Source organism: Cylas formicarius, unplaced genomic scaffold (assembly GCF_029955315.1).
Source record: "Cylas formicarius isolate icCylForm1 unplaced genomic scaffold, icCylForm1.1 PGA_scaffold_5__7_contigs__length_24384050, whole genome shotgun sequence".
Taxonomy (NCBI): domain Eukaryota; kingdom Metazoa; phylum Arthropoda; class Insecta; order Coleoptera; family Brentidae; genus Cylas; species Cylas formicarius.
Window position 1 is genome coordinate 437,888 of NW_026844341.1, and position 20,809 is coordinate 458,696.

The 20,809-nt window shown below is 40.4% G+C and overlaps 1 protein-coding gene across 1 annotated transcript; it reads left to right on the plus strand.

Moving 5' to 3' along the window:
- The first annotated feature begins 3,085 nt into the window (after positions 1-3,085).
- Positions 3,086-20,079, plus strand: LOC132702345 (uncharacterized). Its single transcript, XM_060670926.1, has 4 exons — positions 3,086-4,230; positions 4,303-5,613; positions 5,657-8,176; positions 19,725-20,079. The coding sequence occupies exons 1-4, from the start codon at positions 3,086-3,088 to the stop codon at positions 20,077-20,079; spliced, it is 5,331 nt and encodes a 1,776-aa protein (XP_060526909.1).
- The last annotated feature ends 730 nt before the right edge of the window (positions 20,080-20,809 follow it).

The following is a 20,809-nucleotide window of genomic DNA, read 5'->3' on the forward strand; positions in this document are numbered from 1 at the left end:
TTATTTCCTACGTAAAATCATGCGCGGGTTGGGTAACTCTGTTTTCACACCATCACACGTACTCCGATAAGGAAGTTTGCTTTTAATCACATACAGGTTGTCCCACTTTCTTTACATTGGTTGTATGTGTTTCGTTAATATATCGCTTCTTTTAACTCAACGATACTTTCGTTTTCGTTATTTTTATTTTCTTCTTTGAATTTAAATTGTATACAGGACGTCGCGATATTGTTCCCCGCGGTAAATGAGTATTTCGATTTAAATTTGCTAATGTTTTTACATCTTTGGCTTTCTAATTTTAAATTTAATTCTTTAAAAATATGCCGGATGTCTTTAAATTATTTCCTACGTAAAATTATGCGCGGGTTGCGTAACTCTGTTTTTACACCATCACACGTACTCCGATAAGATAGTTTGCTTCTAATCACATACAGGTTGTCCCATTTTCTTTACATTGGTTCTATGTGTTACGTTATTATATCGTTTGTTTCGAGCGAACGATATTTTCGTGTTCGTTATTTTTATTTCCTTCTTTCAATTTAAATTGTATACAGGACGTTGTAAGATCCTTTTCCGCGATAAATGAGTATTTCGATTTAATGTTGTAAAAGTTTTTGCATTTCTGGCTTCATAATTTTAAATTTAGTTTTTTAAAAATATACCGGATGTCCTTAAATTATTTCCTAAGTAAAATCATACGTTGGTTGCGTAACTCTGTTTTCACACCATCACACGTACTCCGATAAAGTAGTTTGCTTTTAATCACATACAGGTTGTCCAATTTTCTTTACATTGGTTCTATGTGTTACGTTATTATATCGTTTGTTTCGAGCGAACGATATTTTCGTGTTGGTTATTTTTATTTCCTTCTTTGAATTTAAATTGTATACAAGACGTCGCGATATTATTCCCCGCGGCAAATGAATATTTCGATTTAATTTTGTTAAAGTTTTTGCATCTCTGGCTTCATAATTTTAAATTTAGTTTTTTAAAAATATACCGGATGTCCTTAAATTATTTCCTACGTAAAATCATGCGCGGGTTGGGTAACTCTGTTTTCACACCATCACACGTACTCCGATAAGGTAGTTTGCTTTTAATCACATACAGGTTGTCCCATTTTCTTTACATTGGTTGTATGTGTTTCGTTATTATATCGCTTCTTTTAAGTCAACGATACTTTCGTTTTCGTTATTTTTATTTCCTTCTTTGAATTTAAATTGTATACAAGACGTCGCGATATTATTCCCCGCGGCAAATGAATATTTCGATTTAATTTTGTTAAAGTTTTTGCATCTCTGGCTTCATAATTTTAAATTTAGTTTTTTAAAAATATACCGGATGTCCTTAAATTATTTCCTACGTAAAATCATGCGCGGGTTGGGTAACTCTGTTTTCACACCATCACACGTACTCCGATAAGGTAGTTTGCTTTTAATCACATACAGGTTGTCCCATTTTCTTTACATTGGTTGTATGTGTTTCGTTATTATATCGCTTCTTTTAAGTCAACGATACTTTCGTTTTCGTTATTTTTATTTTCTTCTTTGAATTTAAATTGTATACAGGACGTCGCGATATTGTTCCCCGCGGTAAATGAGTATTTCGATTTAAATTTGCTAATGTTTTTACATCTTTGGCTTTATAATTTTAAATTTAATTTTTTAAAAATATGCCGGATGTCTTTAAATTATTTCCTACGTAAAATTATGCGCGGGTTGCGTAACTCTGTTTTTACACCATCACACGTACTCCGATAAGATAGTTTGCTTCTAATCACATACAGGTTGTCCCATTTTCTTTACATTGGTTCTATGTGTTACGTTATTATATCGTTTGTTTCGAGCGAACGATATTTTCGTGTTCGTTATTTTTATTTCCTTCTTTCAATTTAAATTGTATACAGGACGTTGTAAGATCCTTTTCCGCGATAAATGAGTATTTCGATTTAATTTTGTAAATGTTTTTGCATTTCTGGCTTCATAATTTTAAATTTAGTTTTTTAAAAATATACCGGATGTCCTTAAATTATTTCCTAAGTAAAATCATACGCTGGTTGCGTAACTCTGTTTTCACACCATCACACGTACTCCGATAAAGTAGTTTGCTTTTAATCACATACAGGTTGTCCAATTTTCTTTACATTGGTTCTATGTGTTACGTTATTATATCGTTTGTTTCGAGCGAACGATATTTTCGTGTTGGTTATTTTTATTTCCTTCTTTGAATTTAAATTGTATACAAGACGTCGCGATATTATTCCCCGCGGCAAATGAATATTTCGATTTAATTTTGTTAAAGTTTTTGCATCTCTGACTTCATAAATTTAAAATTAGTTTTTTAAAAATATACCGGATGTCCTTAAATTATTTCCTACGTTTAATCATGCGCGGGTTGCGTAACTCTGTTTTTACACCATCACACGTTCTTCGATAAGGTAGTTTGCTTTTAATCACATACAGGTTGTCCCATTTTTTTATATTGGTTCTATGTGTTACGTTATTATATCGCTTCTTTTGAGTCAACAATACTTTCGTTTTCGTTATTTTTATTTCCTTCTTTGAATTTAAATTGTATACAGGACGTCGCGATATCGTTCCCCGCGGTAAATGAGTATTTCGATTTAAATTTGCTAATGTTTTTGCATCTTTGGCTTTATAATTTTAAATTAAATTTTTTAAAAACATACCGGATGTCTTTAAATTATTTCCTACGTAAAATCATGTGCGGGTTGCGTAACTCTGTTTTTACACCATCACACGTACTCCGTGCTTCTAATCACATACAGGGTGTCTCATTTTCTTTACATTGGTTCTATGTGTTACGTTATTATATCGTTTGTTTCTAGCGAACGATATTTTCGTTTTCGTTTTTTTTATTTCCTTCTTTAAATTTAAATTGTATACAGAACGTCGCGATATCGTTCTGTTATTTTGACGGTTCTTATTAAATTTTAAATGTTCTAATTTTTTTTTAACGTTTTTCTTTAAATATGTGTCGATTTATGCGTTCTTACACATTTTATCGTATAATTTATTCGCGTTTTTCTTTTTTTTTATTCAGAAGTTTCTAGTCGAAAATAATAATGGAAAGCGAACAAAATAGAAGCGATCGATACGGACGGTATCGAGTGGCGGCCGGCGACGGGAATTGCTTGTTTCGTTCTATCGCCGTGGGATTGCACGGTAACGACCGGCAACATTTCCAGGTAAGATCGAACGCGGTCGCGGCGGCGGAAAACAATTGGAACGATCTAGCGGTTTGGACCGATTTTACAAATTTTGATGATTACAAAAATGTCATGTCAAAAAACGGCGAATGGGGTTCCGCCATGGAAGTTTTCGCACTTTCTTCGTTTTATAATAGGAGGTTTTTGATCATCAAAAATGGAAAAATTCTCTTAGATCAGGGAAGAATGGACGATACCAATCCGATTTTGTTAAGATACAGTGGACACAATCATTACGATTGTTATATCGAAATGCGGCGCAGTTTCGATTTGTCTAGGTCAGGTGTGGAGGTCATGGACACTTTTGTCCGGGATTCCGTCGTCGAGAACGTCAGGGAATCGGAGCCGTCTGTCGTTGGCGAAGACGATTTGGATTCCATCGCGGAATCGGTGGCGGAAGCTTCGAGGCCGGTCATCCGCGGTAGAGTGGGTCGCGCTTGGCACCCTCTACCTCCGTTCGATACGCACAAGCGAGAGTGGCGTATTCGAAACGAGAGAATCAACAATTTTTATCAAAATGCCGTATATCACGAGGACGTTGATTTTGATTTAATCGAAACTCATTATCTAGGAAGGGAAAGGTGGTTTTGTACATTTTGCGGGGCTGCTTTTTGGTTTTCCGAATTGTATCTAAAAACGGGTCGAAGCGAGTTATGTTGTTCTTCCGGTCGTAATGTCTTGGGCGAAGACGCGTTCTTTAAGAAACCGGTCGATTTGAACCTTCTCAAATTGTACGCCGGAGGAAAATTGAACGTAGACGAGTATGAATTAATGCGGCATTTTGGAAAATTTTCCAGGGCCTATAATAGCATTTTCGCTATGGCCCATCCCAGGGGCAATTACGCCGGTCTAGGGATGTACGGATCGGGCTGTCCGGCTACATCGACCGCGGTAATCAATCGTCAAGTGAGGTTTATGGCGGATTCGCATCGAACAGGAAATCGTCGTTTTAACGAGGCGCATCTTTATTTCATGGATGTATCGGAAAACACGGCCAATTTGTGAAGGTCTTTTTCCACCGTTTCGGGACAATTATCCGAGGACGTTGTCGATTCATTTGAATCGTATTTAAGACGGGAAAATCGATTATGTAAAATTTTTAAATGGGCAGGCCAATTATATAGAGAGGAGGTCGAAAACGCCGCCGTCAATAACAGGGAAGTTAGGGAAATTGTTTTATGCGTTAATCCGCGGATCAAGGACGAACGAAACGGTCCACGTAAAGCGGGATACCACCGTAGGAGGATATCCGAAGCCGCGGCTCGCATCTCGGGACTTCAATTTCCGAGAAACGAAACGATCGCGGGTATTTACATCGGGGACAGGCCCCCTTGCTATTACGACGTGGAGTTTGTTCCAAGACCGTTGGAGGAGGACGCGGCTTTGCCGTATAGAGAGATTTTCGTTATCACGGCCACACTAGATCTAATGTTGTATTCTTTGGTTCATTTGCACGCGGAGAGTTCTTGGAACGAATCCGCCGACAAGGTCAACACGTTGAGACAATATTACAGATTTCGGTTGTTATCGGATATTCCGAGGACAAAGGGCGGTCGTTATTGGAATGTCTTGGATTTGGTAGGTAAATTGCGTTTACAATACATCATCGACGCCGCCGTCAAAATCGAGTACAACGACGTTTCTTGGGCGGAAAAAAATCAAAAGGTATTACGATCCGATACCTACGATAGTTTGAAAAGGTTCTTGGAAATGCGGACGGCGGAAATAAACGAGGGAAATGAAGGTCTAGCTCGCGTACGTCCCGGTCGCATCATCATCTTACCGGCTACGATTCCCGGTACCAGGCGGTACTACCACAACGGTTATCTAGACAGTTTGGCTTTGTGCGCGAAATTGAGAAGAGTTCCCACTTACCTTCTCACGTTCACGTCAAACAAAAATTGGCAAGAGGTAATCGACGAGATGAACCGCCGCGACAAATCCGTGTCCGACATAGGAAACTTTCCGGAGGTTTTGTGTCGCGTATTCGAACAAAAATTGAATGCCTTGATGGGAGATTTGACCGAGCGTCAAATCTTAGGGAAAATCGAAGGATACGTTGTCAGGGTAGAATTCCAAAAACGCGGCGCTCCGCACGCGCATATCCTTCTCTATTTGTCCAGAGAAGACGTTCCCGTTTCGGGAGAGGATGTGGATAGGGTCATTTGGGCGAGATGGCCCGAACCTTCGGACGGTAACGGTTTCGAATCGCTTCGTCACTTGGTCAACACGTTCATGATACATAACAAGTGCGATATCGAACCGGAAAACGTCGAACAGGAAATCGACGACAATGACGAGGAGGAGGAACAAGAGGGGGAGATAGGTGTCGAAAATTCGAGGGTCAGAAGACCGCCTTGCTGGACCGTTGCCGATCGATGCCGGTGGAAATATCCGAAACAGCAAATATCGAGCACCGTTTTTAAGATCGAGAAGCAAATTCTTTACAGACGTCCTCCGGGTGTTTGCTTTTTTAACAGGCAACAAAATCGTTTCGTCGGCAACGAATTTGGAACTTTGCGTCGGAAACCCGATCCAGGTGTGTCGATACATTAACGCCTACGTCAATAAGGGGTTAGACGTAGCGAACATCCAATGCGTTGAGATGCAAGTGAATACGACCACCGGTACGATCGATTGGAACGAGGCGGCGGCATTCCTTAAAATGAGATATATCGGACCGCACGAGGCGGTCTATCGCATCTTGGGAAATGGCATGTTCCATATCAGTCACACGATCGAAAAGTTGCCCGTGCATTTGGAAGGAGAGACTTGTGAAATTTACAGGGAAGGGGACGAGGTGGCCGTAGTCGAAAGGGGCGAGCGTTCTAAGCTCGCCGCTTGGTTCGAATTGAACGCGGCGGAGGAGGCGACGGGTCGGCGACGGTTCTACGTCGACATCGTCGAAACGCACTCTTGGCGGCAAGGTCGTTGGGTCGCCACGTCGCGACCCACCAGTTCTATAGGTCGTATGAGTCCGGTTTATCCGAGTCCGGGGAATATGGAGCGCTACTATCTACGAATGATTTTGGGCAACGTGACAGGTTTGATTTCGTTCGTGGACGCGAAAACCGTAAACGGCGTTTTATGTCCTTCGTATCAGGCCGCTTGCGTAGCGTTAAAATTGATCCCGGACGACGACGAAGAGGCGGACAAGATTTTAGATTGGATAGCGGATCGTCTTCGTCATCCGTTTTATTTAAGGGAAGCGTTCGCTCTAATTCTCTTGTACAATCCGTCGAAGAATCCCCGAACTTTATTTAAGAGATGGTGCAGGCGTATGTCCGCGGATGTGCTTAGGATTCATATCGATTTAATCAGAGATATCGACGAAGAGGGCGCGGGCGACTTAAACGAAAGGATGCACGTGCTCCGTACGTGTCGGTATACGGTCCTTTGGAGTTTCGTAGATCGATTTCTGGTCGAATGCTCCACTTCGATGGAAAAAATTAATCTTCCTCGGGATTGGATTTCCGATTGGGTTTACGACGAGGAGGCGGAACAACTTTTGGACGAGGAAGAGGTTACGTTCGAGGAATTCGCTTTCGTTCCGAGACCGAATCAAAATTTGCATCTGATCGATCTCAACGATCAACAGCTGGGATTCGTTTACGAGGTTTTACAGTCTGTATGCAATCGTAACGGTATCGTTTTCGTTTTGACCGGCGAAGGGGGCACCGGCAAAACCGCGACCGTCAACGTTATTTTGGAAGTAACGGAACTTCGCGCGTTACCGTACGTATCCGCGGCTTTTACGGGGATCGCGGCCACGTTAATCCGGAACGCGGCTACGATTCATTCTTCTTTCGGCATTCCTAGAGAAAGAGGCGTAGACGATACGCCGGTTTCTAATTTGGTGGGCGAGTCGGAGGCGGCCGACGATATTCGAAACGCGAGACTCGTCGTGTTAGACGAGGTGTTTATGTTGGCGTCGTGGATGTTGGAAATGATCGATGCCGTGTGTCGGGAATACGGTCAATCGCGACGGCCGTTCGGTGGGAAAACCGTTATTCTTAGCGGCGATCCCAAGCAGTTGCTTCCCGTTGTCAAGGGTAGGCGAGCGGGAATGGCGTCCATCATTTCGCGTCCGGCATGGAGTACTTTTCAACTGTGCACGTTAACGGAAAACATGCGTGTTTATCCGCAAGAGGTGGAATGGTCGAATTTCATCAGGAGAGTAGGCTACGGGGAAAGAATCGTTTCGGACAACGGACGCGAACCGATTTCCGATAACTGTCTGTTCGTTCCTTCCAAATTAATTGTCAAATCGCGCGAACAACTCGTCGACTTTGTTTACGGGGACGTCTTCGAATCGATGCTCGCTCTTCCCGGGACGAACGAGCGATTCTTGGAATTAGCCGAGCGATTGGCCCTCCGGTCGATCCTTTGTCCCGTGAACAGCGAGGTCGAGGAGTTGAACGAAATCATCTCAAAAATCTTCCCCGATCCGTCAGGATCGGAGAGGGTCTTTTTGGCGACCAATTCCTACGATAGACAGAGTAACGAGGATGGGGCCGACGATCACGAAATCGCCAATCCCCTCGCGACGGGAGTCACCAGTGAAATTATCGAAAGTTTAGATTTGTCGGGACTACCGCCACATCGGTTGACTTTGAAGATCGGTTCGGTGGTAGTCCTTTTGGTAAATCTTAACGTGCGGAGGGGTTTTTGTAACGGACAGAGAATGATCGTTTTGGAGATGGGCGATGACGTGATAGTCGGCCGCATCGTTTCCGGTCAATTTCAGGGCCGTAAATGTGTCATTATCAGAAAACAATTCGTTTTAAAGGAAAAAGAAACGCCATTGCTACCGGGCGGCGGCACATTCTATAGAAAACAATTTCCGATTAAGTTGGCGCACGCAATTACTATCAACAAAGCGCAAGGACAGACTCTTTCGCGAGTCGGTTTGTGTCTCAACGTCCCTTGTTTTGCTCACGGTCAATTGTACGTCGCTTTGTCCAGAGTGCGTACTTGGCAGGATATTCGCATTTTTGTAAAGGAAAGTCGTAGACAGGGTCGTTTCTTTAAAGACGGTCGCAAAAATAATCCAGTTTTCACGCAGAATATCGTTTATAGGGCGTTTTTAGATAAAATCTTCAATTGAATTCGAAAATTTGCCACTTTTTACATTTTCGTTTCCATTTTACGACCCCATTTTCGTTCCGATTTTACCACACAACGATGACAGTTCACCGATAATAACTTGTAACCGAGGGCGACTTTTTACCGACGACGTCCTTTACCCAATATAGCCTTTTCACCCGATCGTGACTTTTTACCCAATTATGACGTTTACTCGATCACGACTTTTACCAAATAAAAATATTACATTTTCCAAATTTTTATTAAGTACACGAGTTCCAATATTTCCTGCCGCCGGTACGAACGATGACTTTTTCCCGATTAAAACTCTAACCCGACAAAGACGTTCACCCGATTGAGACTTTTACCCGATTTTGACTTTAATCCCATCACGAGGGTCGAAATTATTCGTTACGTTCGATACCGCGGACAATCGAACGATAGAGAAAAATACGACGATAACCCGATTCGCGACACACTATCTCATAACGTAACTAATCCTTTTTTTTTTAATGTTTCAGATCTACGAGACGTTCACAACCGGCCAAGGATTTTTTATTATCAATACTAATTTGTTATATTTCAGGCGACCTTCAAGGTTCTTTTTAGAACCGCCAAATCGTTTTTTAAAGAATTCGTTTTCGATAATAAATAAAAATGAAATAAATTTATTTGCCCATTCCCATTCCTTTTTCCTTTAACGTCGAACGAAACGTTTCGAGACGAACGTTTCAAAAATACGTAATCACATATCTTAACATTTTTATTTCAATTTCAAAACGTTCTGAATCATGGTGATGTTCAATTCTAAATTTTGATCGGTTTTTTTATTAGTTTTAATTAGATATCAAACCGCCACCGAAGAGGTTCACGGTCTAGGCAATACGTCACTTTGGTCCATTTTGGTTAGTTTCGGTTATCGCTTTGGTGATGCCAACCACCACCGAGGCGGTTTACCGTTTAGACGGTCTATATACTTCACTTTGGTCCATTTTGGTTAGCTTCGGTTATGGAAGCGGTCTATATATAGAGACGACCTATATATGGGGCGGTCTGTATATAAAGGCGATCTGTACATGGAGGCGGTCTATAAATGGACTCGGTCTATATATGCAGGCGGTCTATATATGGAGCCGGTCCGCATATGGAAGCGGTTTACATATAGAGGCGGTCTGTATATGGAGGCGGTTCATATACGAAGGCGGTCTGCATTTAGAGACCGTCCGTATATAATGGCGGTCTGTATATGGAGGCGGTTCGTATACGAAGGCGGTCTGTATATTGAAGCGGTTTGTATATCAAGGCGGTCCGTATACAAAGGCGGTCTGTATTTGGAAGCGGTCCGTATATAAAGCCGGTCCGCATATGGAAGCGGTTTACATATAGAGGCGGTCTGTATATGGAGGCGGTCCGTATACAAAGGCGGTCTGTATTTAGAGACGTTCCGTATACAATGGCGGTCTGTATATGGAGGTGGTCCGTATATGGAGGCGATCAATATATGGAAGCGGTCTGTATATCGAGGCGGTCCGTATACGAAGACGGTCTGTATTTGGAGGCGGTCCGTATAGAGAGGCGGTCTGTATATGGAGGCGGTTCGTATACAAAGGCGGTCTGTATTTAGAGACGTTCCGTATATAATGGCGGTCTGTATATGAAGGTGGTCCGTATATGGAGGCGATCAATATATGGAAGCGGTCTGTATATCAAGGCGGTCCGTATATAAAAGCGTTCCGTATATGGAGGCGATCCCTATATGGAAGCGGTCCGTATATGGAGGCGGTCCGTATACGAAGGCGGTCTGTATTTAGAGACGGTCCGTATATAATGGCGGTCCGCATATGGAGGTGATCCGTATATGGAGGCGATCAGTATATGGAGGCGGTCCGTATATCGAGGCGGTCCGTATACGAAGGCGGTCTGTATTTGGAGGCGGTCCGTATATAAAGGCGTTCCGTATATGGAGGCGATCCCTATATGGAAGCGGTCCGTATATGGAGGCGGTCCGTATACGAAGGCGGTCTGTATTTAGAGACGGTCCGTATATATTGGCGTTCCGCATATGGAGGTGATCCGTATATGGAGGCGATCAGTATATGGAGGCGGTCCGTATAGGAAGGCGGTCTGTATTTAGAGACGGTCCGTATATAATAGCGGTCCGTATATGGAGGTGATCCGTATATGGAGGCGATCAGTACATGGAGGCGTTCTGTATATCAAGGCGGTCCGTATACGAAGGCGGTCTGTATTTGGAGGCGGTCCGTATATAAAGGCGTTCCGTATATGGAGCCGGTCCGCATACGGAGGCGGTCCGTATACCGAGGCGATCCATATACGAAGGCGGTCCGCATACGGAGGCGGTCCGCATACAAAGGCGATCCGTATACGCAAATTCGAGGTGAAACCGCGAAAGGCTCATTAAATCAGTTATGGTTCCTTAGATCGTACCCACAATTACTTGGATAACTGTGGTAATTCTAGAGCTAATACATGCAAACAGAGGTCCGACCGGAGACGGAAGGAGTGCTTTTATTAGATCAAAACCAATCGGTGGCGGGTTCGCGCCCGACATCGTTCAACTTGGTGACTCTGAATAACTTTACGCTGATCGCACGGTCTCGCACCGGCGACGCATCTTTCAAATGTCTGCCTTATCAACTGTCGATGGTAGGTTCTGCGCCTACCATGGTCGTAACGGGTAACGGGGAATCAGGGTTCGATTCCGGAGAGGGAGCCTGAGAAACGGCTACCACCATATCCAAGGAGGGCAGCAGGCGCGCAAATTACCCACTCCCAGCGCGGGGAGGTAGTGACGAAAAATAACGATACGGGACTCATCCGAGGCCCCGTAATCGGAATGAGTACACTCTAAACCCTTTAACGAGGATCAATTGGAGGCCAAGTCTGGTGCCAGCAGCCGCGGTAATTCCAACTCCAATAGCGTATATTAAAGTTGTTGCGGTTAAAAAGCTCGTAGTCGAATTTGTGTCTCGCGCCGCCGGTTCATCGTCCGCGGTGTTAACTGGCGTGCCGCGAGACGTCCTGCCGGTGGACTTAGCCCGTTCACGCGGGCGGTCCAACTCAATCCTGCCGCGGTGCTCTTCATTGAGTGTCGTGGTGGGCCGGCACGTTTACTTTGAACAAGTGCTTAAAGCAGGCTAAAACTTCGCCTGAATACTGTGTGCAGGGAATAATGGAATAGGACCTCGGTTCTATTTTGTTGGTTTTCGGAACCCCGAGGTAATGATTAATAGGAACGGATGGGTGCATTCGTATTGCGACGTTAGAGGTGAAATTCTTGGATCGTCGCAAGACGGACAGAAGCGAAAGCATTTGCCAAAAACGTTTTCATTGATCAAGAACGAAAGTTAGAGGTTCGAAGGCGATCAGATACCGCCCTAGTCCCCGCATAAAAGCGGCGCGCGGGGGGCGGAGTTACCGCCTCCGAAAGAACTTTTTTCCGGAAAATGGCGGAAACGATGTCGGATCCGGGTAAAACGGGGTCGGAAACCGTCCCCTTTGGGGCGAAAATTCGCTCCGTTTCTCGCTACGACGAACCGTTTCCGAGATACGGCGGTTTTTTGGAAAAATTTTCAAAATTTTCAAATCGTCGTATCTCGAAAACGGTGCGTCGGAGGCCTCGGCGCCATTAATTAGGCGGACCGGCCGACTCGGCGTGAGGAATCGACTGACAAATCAAATTTTACACACTCGGATTTTGTAATTTTTGAAAAAAAAAATCTGAGAAAATGCCTTCTAAGGGTAAACGGGGGTGAGAAGCGACCCCTTTGGGGCGAAAATTTCGTGCGTTTTTCGATCCGACGAGCCGTTTTCGAGATTTCGACATTTTCGAAAAATTTTCGAAAAAGGGCCGTATCTCGGAAACGGTGCGTCGGAGGCGAAAAATAAGCGACTTTTCGTACCGACCTCGGCTTCATTGATTAGGCGGACCGGCCGACTCGGCGTGGGGAATCGACTGACAAAGTCTCAACCCCCCCCTCCAAATTTTACCCCCTCGAATTTTGTAATTTTTGAAAAAAAAAAATCGGAGAAAATGTCTTCTAAGGGTAAAGGGGGGTATGAAGCGACCCCTCTGGGGTAAAAATTTCGTGCGTTTTTCGATCCGACGAGCCGTTTTCGCGATTTCGACATTTTCGAAAAATTTTCGAAAAAAGGCCGTATCTCGGAAGCGGTGCGTCGGAGGCGAAAAATAAGCGAATTTTCGTACCGGCCTCGGCGTCATTAAATAGGTGGACCGGCCGACTCGGCGTGGGGAATCGACTGACAAAGTCTCAACCCCCCCCTCCAAATTTTACCCCCTCGAATTTTGTAATTTTTGAAAAAAAAAATCGGAGAAAATGTCTCCTAAGAGTAAAGGGGGGTGAGAAGCGACCCCTTTGGGGTGAAAATTTTGTCCTTTTTTTGATTGGACGAACCGTTTTCGAGTTATGGCCATTTTAAAATCGAAAAAAAAAATACGAATAAGGGCCTTATCTCGGTAAGGGTGCGTCGGAGGCGAAAAATAAGCGAATTTTCGTACCGAGCTCATTATAATACGCGTAGAGTGGTGCGGATTCGTAACCACTATAGCCTGGTAGGTTTCCGATGTTCCTCCTATCCATTCAAGTTTTAAATTTTAAATCGAGGTAGGCTCGCAATATTCTATACGATGCCGGCGGGGGTATCAAAATCAAGAAAATGGGGAAACCGATACCGGATTCCCGTAAAATGGGGTGGTAAAGCGTCCCCTATGGTGCAAAAAATTGCTCGGTTTTTCCAAAAAACGAACCGTTTTCGAGTTATGGCCATTTTAAAATTTTCAGTTCAGTTTCAGTTCGCTAAGTTATGAAAATGCATGTTTTGGCTATAATCTTCCGTAAATCAAGGGCGAAAACCAATTATTTGTCCCAAAAGAAGGAGTTTTAGGTATATATCTGCATTTCTAAGGTAGATTTGGGTACAATAAGAGGCGAAAAAGCATATTCTGACTAAGATTTTATCGAAATCGGCAACTATTTGACTCAGAATGGTTGCCTTACGTCGAAATCTAATAGTTTATTAAGGTTTTCGTTACTAAAATGCCCAAAGACGCCGATTTTGACTAGAATTTGAAAGATATTGACATGAATATATAACTGTTTGTATCAAAAAATGATAGTTTAAACTGATATTTGCAGTTTTGATGCGGTTTTAGGTACGATATGAGTCGAAGAAGCCGATTTTGACTGGAATCTGTTTAAAATGACAAAGAAAAACCTATTATCAATTCAAGGAAGTGAATTTTTAAGTAGTTATCTGCAGTTTTAATGTAGATTTCAGTTCGCTAAGTTATGAAAATGCATGTTTTGGCTATAATCTTCCGTAAATCAAGGGCGAAAACCAGTTATTTGTCCCAAAAGAAGGTGTTTTAAGTATATATCTGCATTTCTAAGGTAGATTTGGGTACAATAAGAGGCGAAAAAGCAGATTCTGACTAAGATTTTATCGAAATCGGCAACTATTTGACTCAGAATGGTTGCCTTACGTCGAAATCTAATAGTTTATTAAGGTTGTCGTTACTAAAATGCCCAAAGACGCCGATTTTGACTAGAATTTGAAAGATATTGACATGAATATATAACTGTTTGTATCAAAAAATGATAGTTTAAACTGATATTTGCAGTTTTGATGCGGTTTTAGGTACGATATGAGTCGAAGAAGCCGATTTTGACTGGAATCTGTTTAAAATGACAAAGAAAAACCTATTATCAATTCAAGGAAGTGAATTTTTAAGTAGTTATCTGCAGTTTTAATGTAGATTTCAGTTCGATAAGTTATGAAAATGCATGTTTTGGCTATAATCTTCCCTAAATCAAGGGCGAAAACCAGTTATTTGTCCCAAAAGAAGGTGTTTTAAGTATATATCTGCATTTCTAAGGTAGATTTGGGTACAATAAGAGGCGAAAAAGCAGATTCTGACTAAGATTTTATCGAAATCGGCAACTATTTGACTCAGAACGGTTGCCTTACGTCGAAATCTAATAGTTTATTAAGGTTTTCGTTACTAAAATGCCCAAAGACGCCAATTTTGACTAGAATTTGAAAGATATTGACATGAATATATAACTGTTTGTATCAAAAAATGATAGTTTAAACTGATATTTGCAGTTTTGATGCGGTTTTAGATACGATATGAATCGAAGAAGCCGATTTTGACTGGAATCTGTTTAAAATGACAAAGAAAAACCAATTATCAATTCAAGGAAGTGAATTTTTAAGTAGTTATCTGCAGTTTTAATGTAGATTTCAGTTCGCTAAGTTATGAAAATGCATGTTTTGGCTATAATCTTCCGTAAATCAAGGGCGAAAACCAATTATTTGTCCCAAAAGAAGGTGTTTTAAGTATATATCTGCATTTCTAAGGTAGATTTGGGTACAATAAGAGGCGAAAAAGCAGATTCTGACTAAGATTTTATCGAAATCGGCAACTATTTGACTCAGAATGGTTGCCTTACGTCGAAATCTAATAGTTTATTAAGGTTTTCGTTACTAAAATGCCCAAAGACGCCGATTTTGACTAGAATTTGAAAGATATTGACATGAATATATAACTCTTTGTATCAAAAAATGATAGTTTAGACTGATATTTGCAGTTTTGATGCGGTTTTAGGTACGATATGAGTCGAAGAAGCCGATTTTGACTGGAATCTGTTTAAAATGACAAAGAAAAACCTATTATCAATTCAAGGAAGTGAATTTTTAAGTAGTTATCTGTAGTTTTAATGTAGATTTCAGTTCGCTAAGTTATGAAAATGCATGTTTTGGCTATAATCTTCCGTAAATCAAGGGCGAAAACCAATTATTTGTCCCAAAAGAAGGTGTTTTAAGTATATATCTGCATTTCTAAGGTAGATTTGGGTACAATAAGAGGCGAAAAAGCAGATTCTGACTAAGATTTTATCGAAATCGGCAACTATTTGACTCAGAAAGGTTGCCTTACGTCGAAATCTAATAGTTTATTAAGGTTTTCGTTACTAAAATGCCCAAAGACGCAGATTTTGACTAGAATTTGAAAGATATTGACATGAATATATAACTGTTTGTATCAAAAAATGATAGTTTAAACTGATATTTGCAGTTTTGATGCGGTTTTAGATACGATATGAATCGAAGAAGCCGATTTTGACTGGAATCTGCTTAAAATGACAAAGAAAAACCTATTATCAATTCAAGGAAGTGAATTTTTAAGTAGTTATCTGCAGTTTTAATGTAGATTTCAGTTCGCTAAATTATGAAAATGCATGTTTTGGCTATAATCTTCCGTAAATCAAGGGCGAAAACCAATTATTTGTCCCAAAAGAAGGTGCTTTAAGTATATATCTGCATTTCTAAGGTAGAATTGGGTACAATAAGAGGCGAAAAAGCAGATTCTGACTAAGATTTTATCGAAATCGGCAACTATTTGACTCAGAAAGGTTGCCTTACGTCGAAATCTAATAGTTTATTAAGGTTTTCGTTACTAAAATGCCCAAAGACGCCATTTTACGACCCCATTTTCATTCCGATTTTACGACACAACGATGACAGTTCACCGATAATAACTTGTAACCGAGGGCGACTTTTTACCGACGACGTCCTTTACCCAATATAGCCTTTTCACCCGATCGTGACTTTTTACCCAATTATGACGTTTACTCGATCACGACTTTTACCAAATAAAAATATTACATTTTCCAAATTTTTATTAAGTACACGAGTTCCAATATTTCCTGCCGCCGGTACGAACGATGACTTTTTCCGATTAAAACTCTAACCCGACAAAGACGTTCACCCGATTGAGACTTTTACCCGATTATGACTTTAATCCCATCACGAGGGTCGAAATTATTCGTTACGTTCGATACCGCGGACAATCGAACGATAGAGAAAAATACGACGATAACCCGATTCGCGACACACTATCTCATAACGTAACTAATCCTTTTTTTTTAAATGTTTCAGATCTACGAGACGTTCACAACCGGCCAAGGTTTTTTTATTATCAATACTAATTTGTTATATTTCAGGCGACCTTCAAGGTTCTTTTTAGAACCGCCAAATCGTTTTTTAAAGAATTCGTTTTCAATAATAAATAAAAATGAAATAAATTTATTTTCCCTTTCCCATTCCTTTTTCCTTTAACGTCGAACGAAACGTTTCGAGAAGAACGTTTCAAAAATACGTAATCACATATCTTAACATTTTTATTTCAATTTCAAAACGTTCTGAATCATGGTGATGTTCAATTCTAAGTTTTGATCGGTTTTTTTATTAGTTTTAATTAGATATCAAACCGCCACCGAAGAGGTTCACGGTCTAGGCAATACGTTACTTTGGTCCATTTTGGTTAGTTTCGGTTATCGCTTTGGTGATGCCAACCACCACCGAGGCGGTTTACCGTTTAGACGGTCTATATACTTCACTTTGGTCCATTTTGGTTAGCTTCGGTTATGGAAGCGGTCTATATATAGAGACGACCTATATATGGGGCGGTCTGTATATAAAGGCGATCTGTACATGGAGGCGGTCTATAAATGGACTCGGTCTATATATGCAGGCGGTCTATATATGGAGCCGGTCCGCATATGGAAGCGGTTTACATATAGAGGCGGTCTGTATATGGAAGCGGTTCATATACGAAGGCGGTCTGCATTTAGAGACCGTCCGTATATAATGGCGGTCTGTATATGGAGGCGGTTCGTATACGAAGGCGGTCTGTATATTGAAGCGGTTTGTATATTAAGGCGGTCCGTATACAAAGGCGGTCTGTATTTGGAAGCGGTCCGTATATAAAGCCGGTCCGCATATGGAAGCGGTTTACATATAGAGGCGGTCTGTATATGGAGGCGGTCCGTATACAAAGGCGGTCTGTATTTAGAGACGTTCCGTATATAATGGCGGTCTGTATATGGAGGTGGTCCGTATATGGAGGCGATCAATATATGGAAGCGGTCTGTATATCGAGGCGGTCCGTATATAAAGGCGTTCCGTATATGAAGGCGATCCCTATATAGAAGCGGTCCGTATAGAGGGGCGGTCTGTATATGGAGGCGGTTCGTATACAAAGGCGGTCTGTATTTAGAGACGTTCCGTATATAATGGCGGTCTGTATATGAAGGTGATCCGTATATGGAGGCGATCAATATATGGAAGAGGTCTGTATATCAAGGCGGTCCGTATATAAAGGCGTTCCGTATATGGAGGCGATCCCTATATGGAAGCGGTCCGTATATGGAGGCGGTCCGTATAAGAAGGCGGTCTGTATTTAGAGACGGTCCGTATATAATGGCGGTCCGCATATGGAGGTGATCCGTATATGGAGGCGATCAGTATATGGAGGCGGTCCGTATATCGAGGCGGTCCGTATACGAAGGCGGTCTGTATTTGGAGGCGGTCCGTATATAAAGGCGTTCCGTATATGGAGGCGATCCCTATATGGAAGCGGTCCGTATATGGAGGCGGTCCGTATACGAAGGCGGTCTGTATTTAGAGACGGTCCGTATATAATGGCGGTCCGCATATGGAGGTGATCCGTATATGGAGGCGATCAGTATATGGAGGCGGTCCGTATATGAAGGCGGTCTGTATTTGGAGGCGGTCCGTATATAAAGGCGTTCCGTATATGGAGCCGGTCCGCATACGGAGGCGGTCCGTATACCGAGGCGATCCATATACGAAGGCGGTCCGCATACGGAGGCGGTCCGCATACAAAGGCGATCCGTATACGCAATTTCGAGGTGGTTGGGTAAGGTTCATTAGCGAAAAATTAATTTGATTTGTTTTTTGGTGCACGTGAGGAAATAAATTAGTAGAAATTCATTTTTGTTTATGTTTGCTTATTTGTTATATGCTATGTTGTATCAGATAAATTGACAGTTGTACTAACTACTTGTTGATTTCAAAACCTGACAAGTTCGATTAAGATAAGAGGCAATATATTATTTAATGTGTTTCTGATAATGTGTTGTTAATTTTAATTAAAAATTGTAAATAATTGTTAAGAAAAGTTAAGTTTTTTTTGGCATTTGCAATAAATTTTTAATTTCAGTTTTATTAAATTGTTTTTTTTTTTACTTCATTTTATTAAGATTATTTCATAGATATAAAATAGTTTTCTGAAATGTAATAAATTAATTATTACTTATTGTTTAATTATGCATTAATTTCTAATGATGTAAAAATGTAATATAAATAAAAAAGTCTTCCACCCCTTCCGGCTCTTCTTCCACCTCTTCCGGCTCTTGTTCCACCTCTTCCATTCCGGCCACCACTTCGTTGTCCTCTTTCCCCTCTCTTATACCAAATTCCTCCCTCTACTTTTTCGTTTTCTTTTTTTTTTAATTGTTCAATTTCTACTTGTTGGATATTTGGATATTTTTTTTAAATCTTCAATTTTATCTAGACGTTAAATAAAAAACAGTATATATAGTAAATAGAATATTGTCATTATATCTGGGCTTATTTCGCATAAAAAATTGTTATGCAGAAGTAAAAAGTTTCTTGCCATATCTCTTATTTATCTCGAAAAGTAATGGGAAGAATTTTATTAGTAGTTATTTAAAGTAATTGTTATTGTATATATATTTTAGTAATGATAAACTCTTAATTTTTGCAATTTTTTGATTTTACTATTAATTAAATCTAAAAAATTAATTATTGGTTTCTTAATTAAACTTACCATTCATTTCCCTGTCTTTATTTTTTTCTTGTACATCAATAGGTGGAAGATCTGTAATATTATTTTTATGAATTTTTTATTATTTAGAAATTTTTGAAAAAATATGTGTGTCTATATTAATTGAATTTACATTTAAATGAAAATTTAGAAAAGTGCTATAGTAGGTTATTTAATTTTCAATTAATATGATATTTACTTATTGTTTAATCATGAGGTTATTATTTTTCAATATTTTTTAAATGAATTAAGTTGACGTTTTTTAAAACTATTTTGTTGAATTATTTTTTTGTTGATAAGATATTTTTATTAAAATTGTAATACTTTAGCAATTTTCTTTTGAGTAATTTATCCAAGTGTTTAAGAAAATAAATAAAAAATAATACGGTAAATACGGTATTTTTATAATAAAATAATATATACTTATCATTTAAATTATCTTCTATTTCAATGGTCGGAATTGTCATGTTTTTGGATTGTTTAAATCTGTAGATAGCGATATTAATATGTTAAGATTCAAAATTCTGTTGTCTCAATATTTTAATAACAAATTTTACGAATAACACATTACAAAATAAACTTAAGGTTCAAAGACTAGTTTTTTCGCCCCATTCAGTTTCCATTGAAATTCACGGTTTTTCTGATGCCAGTGAGATCGCGTATGGAGCCTGCATTTACATAAGATGTCTAGACAATTTTGAAAATTATTGCACTCAGTTGCTTTGTGCAAAATCCCTTAAAAACTATTACCATTCCTCGTCTCGAATTATGTGGAGCTTTACTGTTAGCAGAACTCGTTGACAAAGCAAAACGGGCTCTGAACATAAATTTTGACGAATGCTACTACTGGTGTGATTCAACAATCACTCTTGCTTGGATTAAAGGCTCGCCACATCAGTGGAAAATATTCGTCTCAAACAGAGTCACCCAAATTCAAAACTTGACTGAAACTAATTCATGGCAGTACGTCAATACTCAAGAAAATCCAGCTGATCTTCTATCTAGAGGATTAAGTCCAATCGATTTTCTCAAAAATAAATTATGGTTCAATGGAACCAAACTGGCCATCTAAACCGACCGAAGGGTGGCCCATTTTTACGACAAATACAGATTCAGATTCAGACGTACCTGAAAAACGAGTTACTAGATCATTCACCCTTGTTTCAACTGCAAACAACTTTGATTTAATCAATAAATACGCAGATTTAACAAAATTACAAAGAATAACTTGTTATTGGCTAAGATTCATTCAGAATTGTCGTCTCCCCCAAAATCAACGAAATTACGCATCTCTTTCAACAGCTGAATTAAACAATGCGTTAATGACACTCATTAATTGTTACAATATCAAGAATTTGCAGCTGCGATTAAGGATCTTTCCAAATCAAGACAAATTAAAGCAAGTAGCAAACTGATAAAACTCAGTCCTTTTTTGGATTCATTCGGCACTTTAAGAGGCGGCGGGAGATTAAAGGATTCCAATTTCAACTCCGACAAAAAATACTCCGCAATTCTGCCATCCAATCATCACCTAACAAAACTTATCGCAATGTATGAACATCGCAGATTGTTACATACCGGTGCGCAAACAGTACTAGCATCATTTCGCGGCAGATTTTGGCTCATTTCCGGAAAAAACATTGTAAAGAGGGTAACACGAGAATGTATTCAATGCTTTCGAAGTAATCCAATTCCAACCCAATATTTGATGGGCAATTTACCGCAAGTTCGTTTAACACCAAGCAGGCCTTTTCAAAACAGTGGCGTAGATTATCGTGGTCCATTTTTGTTAAAGGACAGAA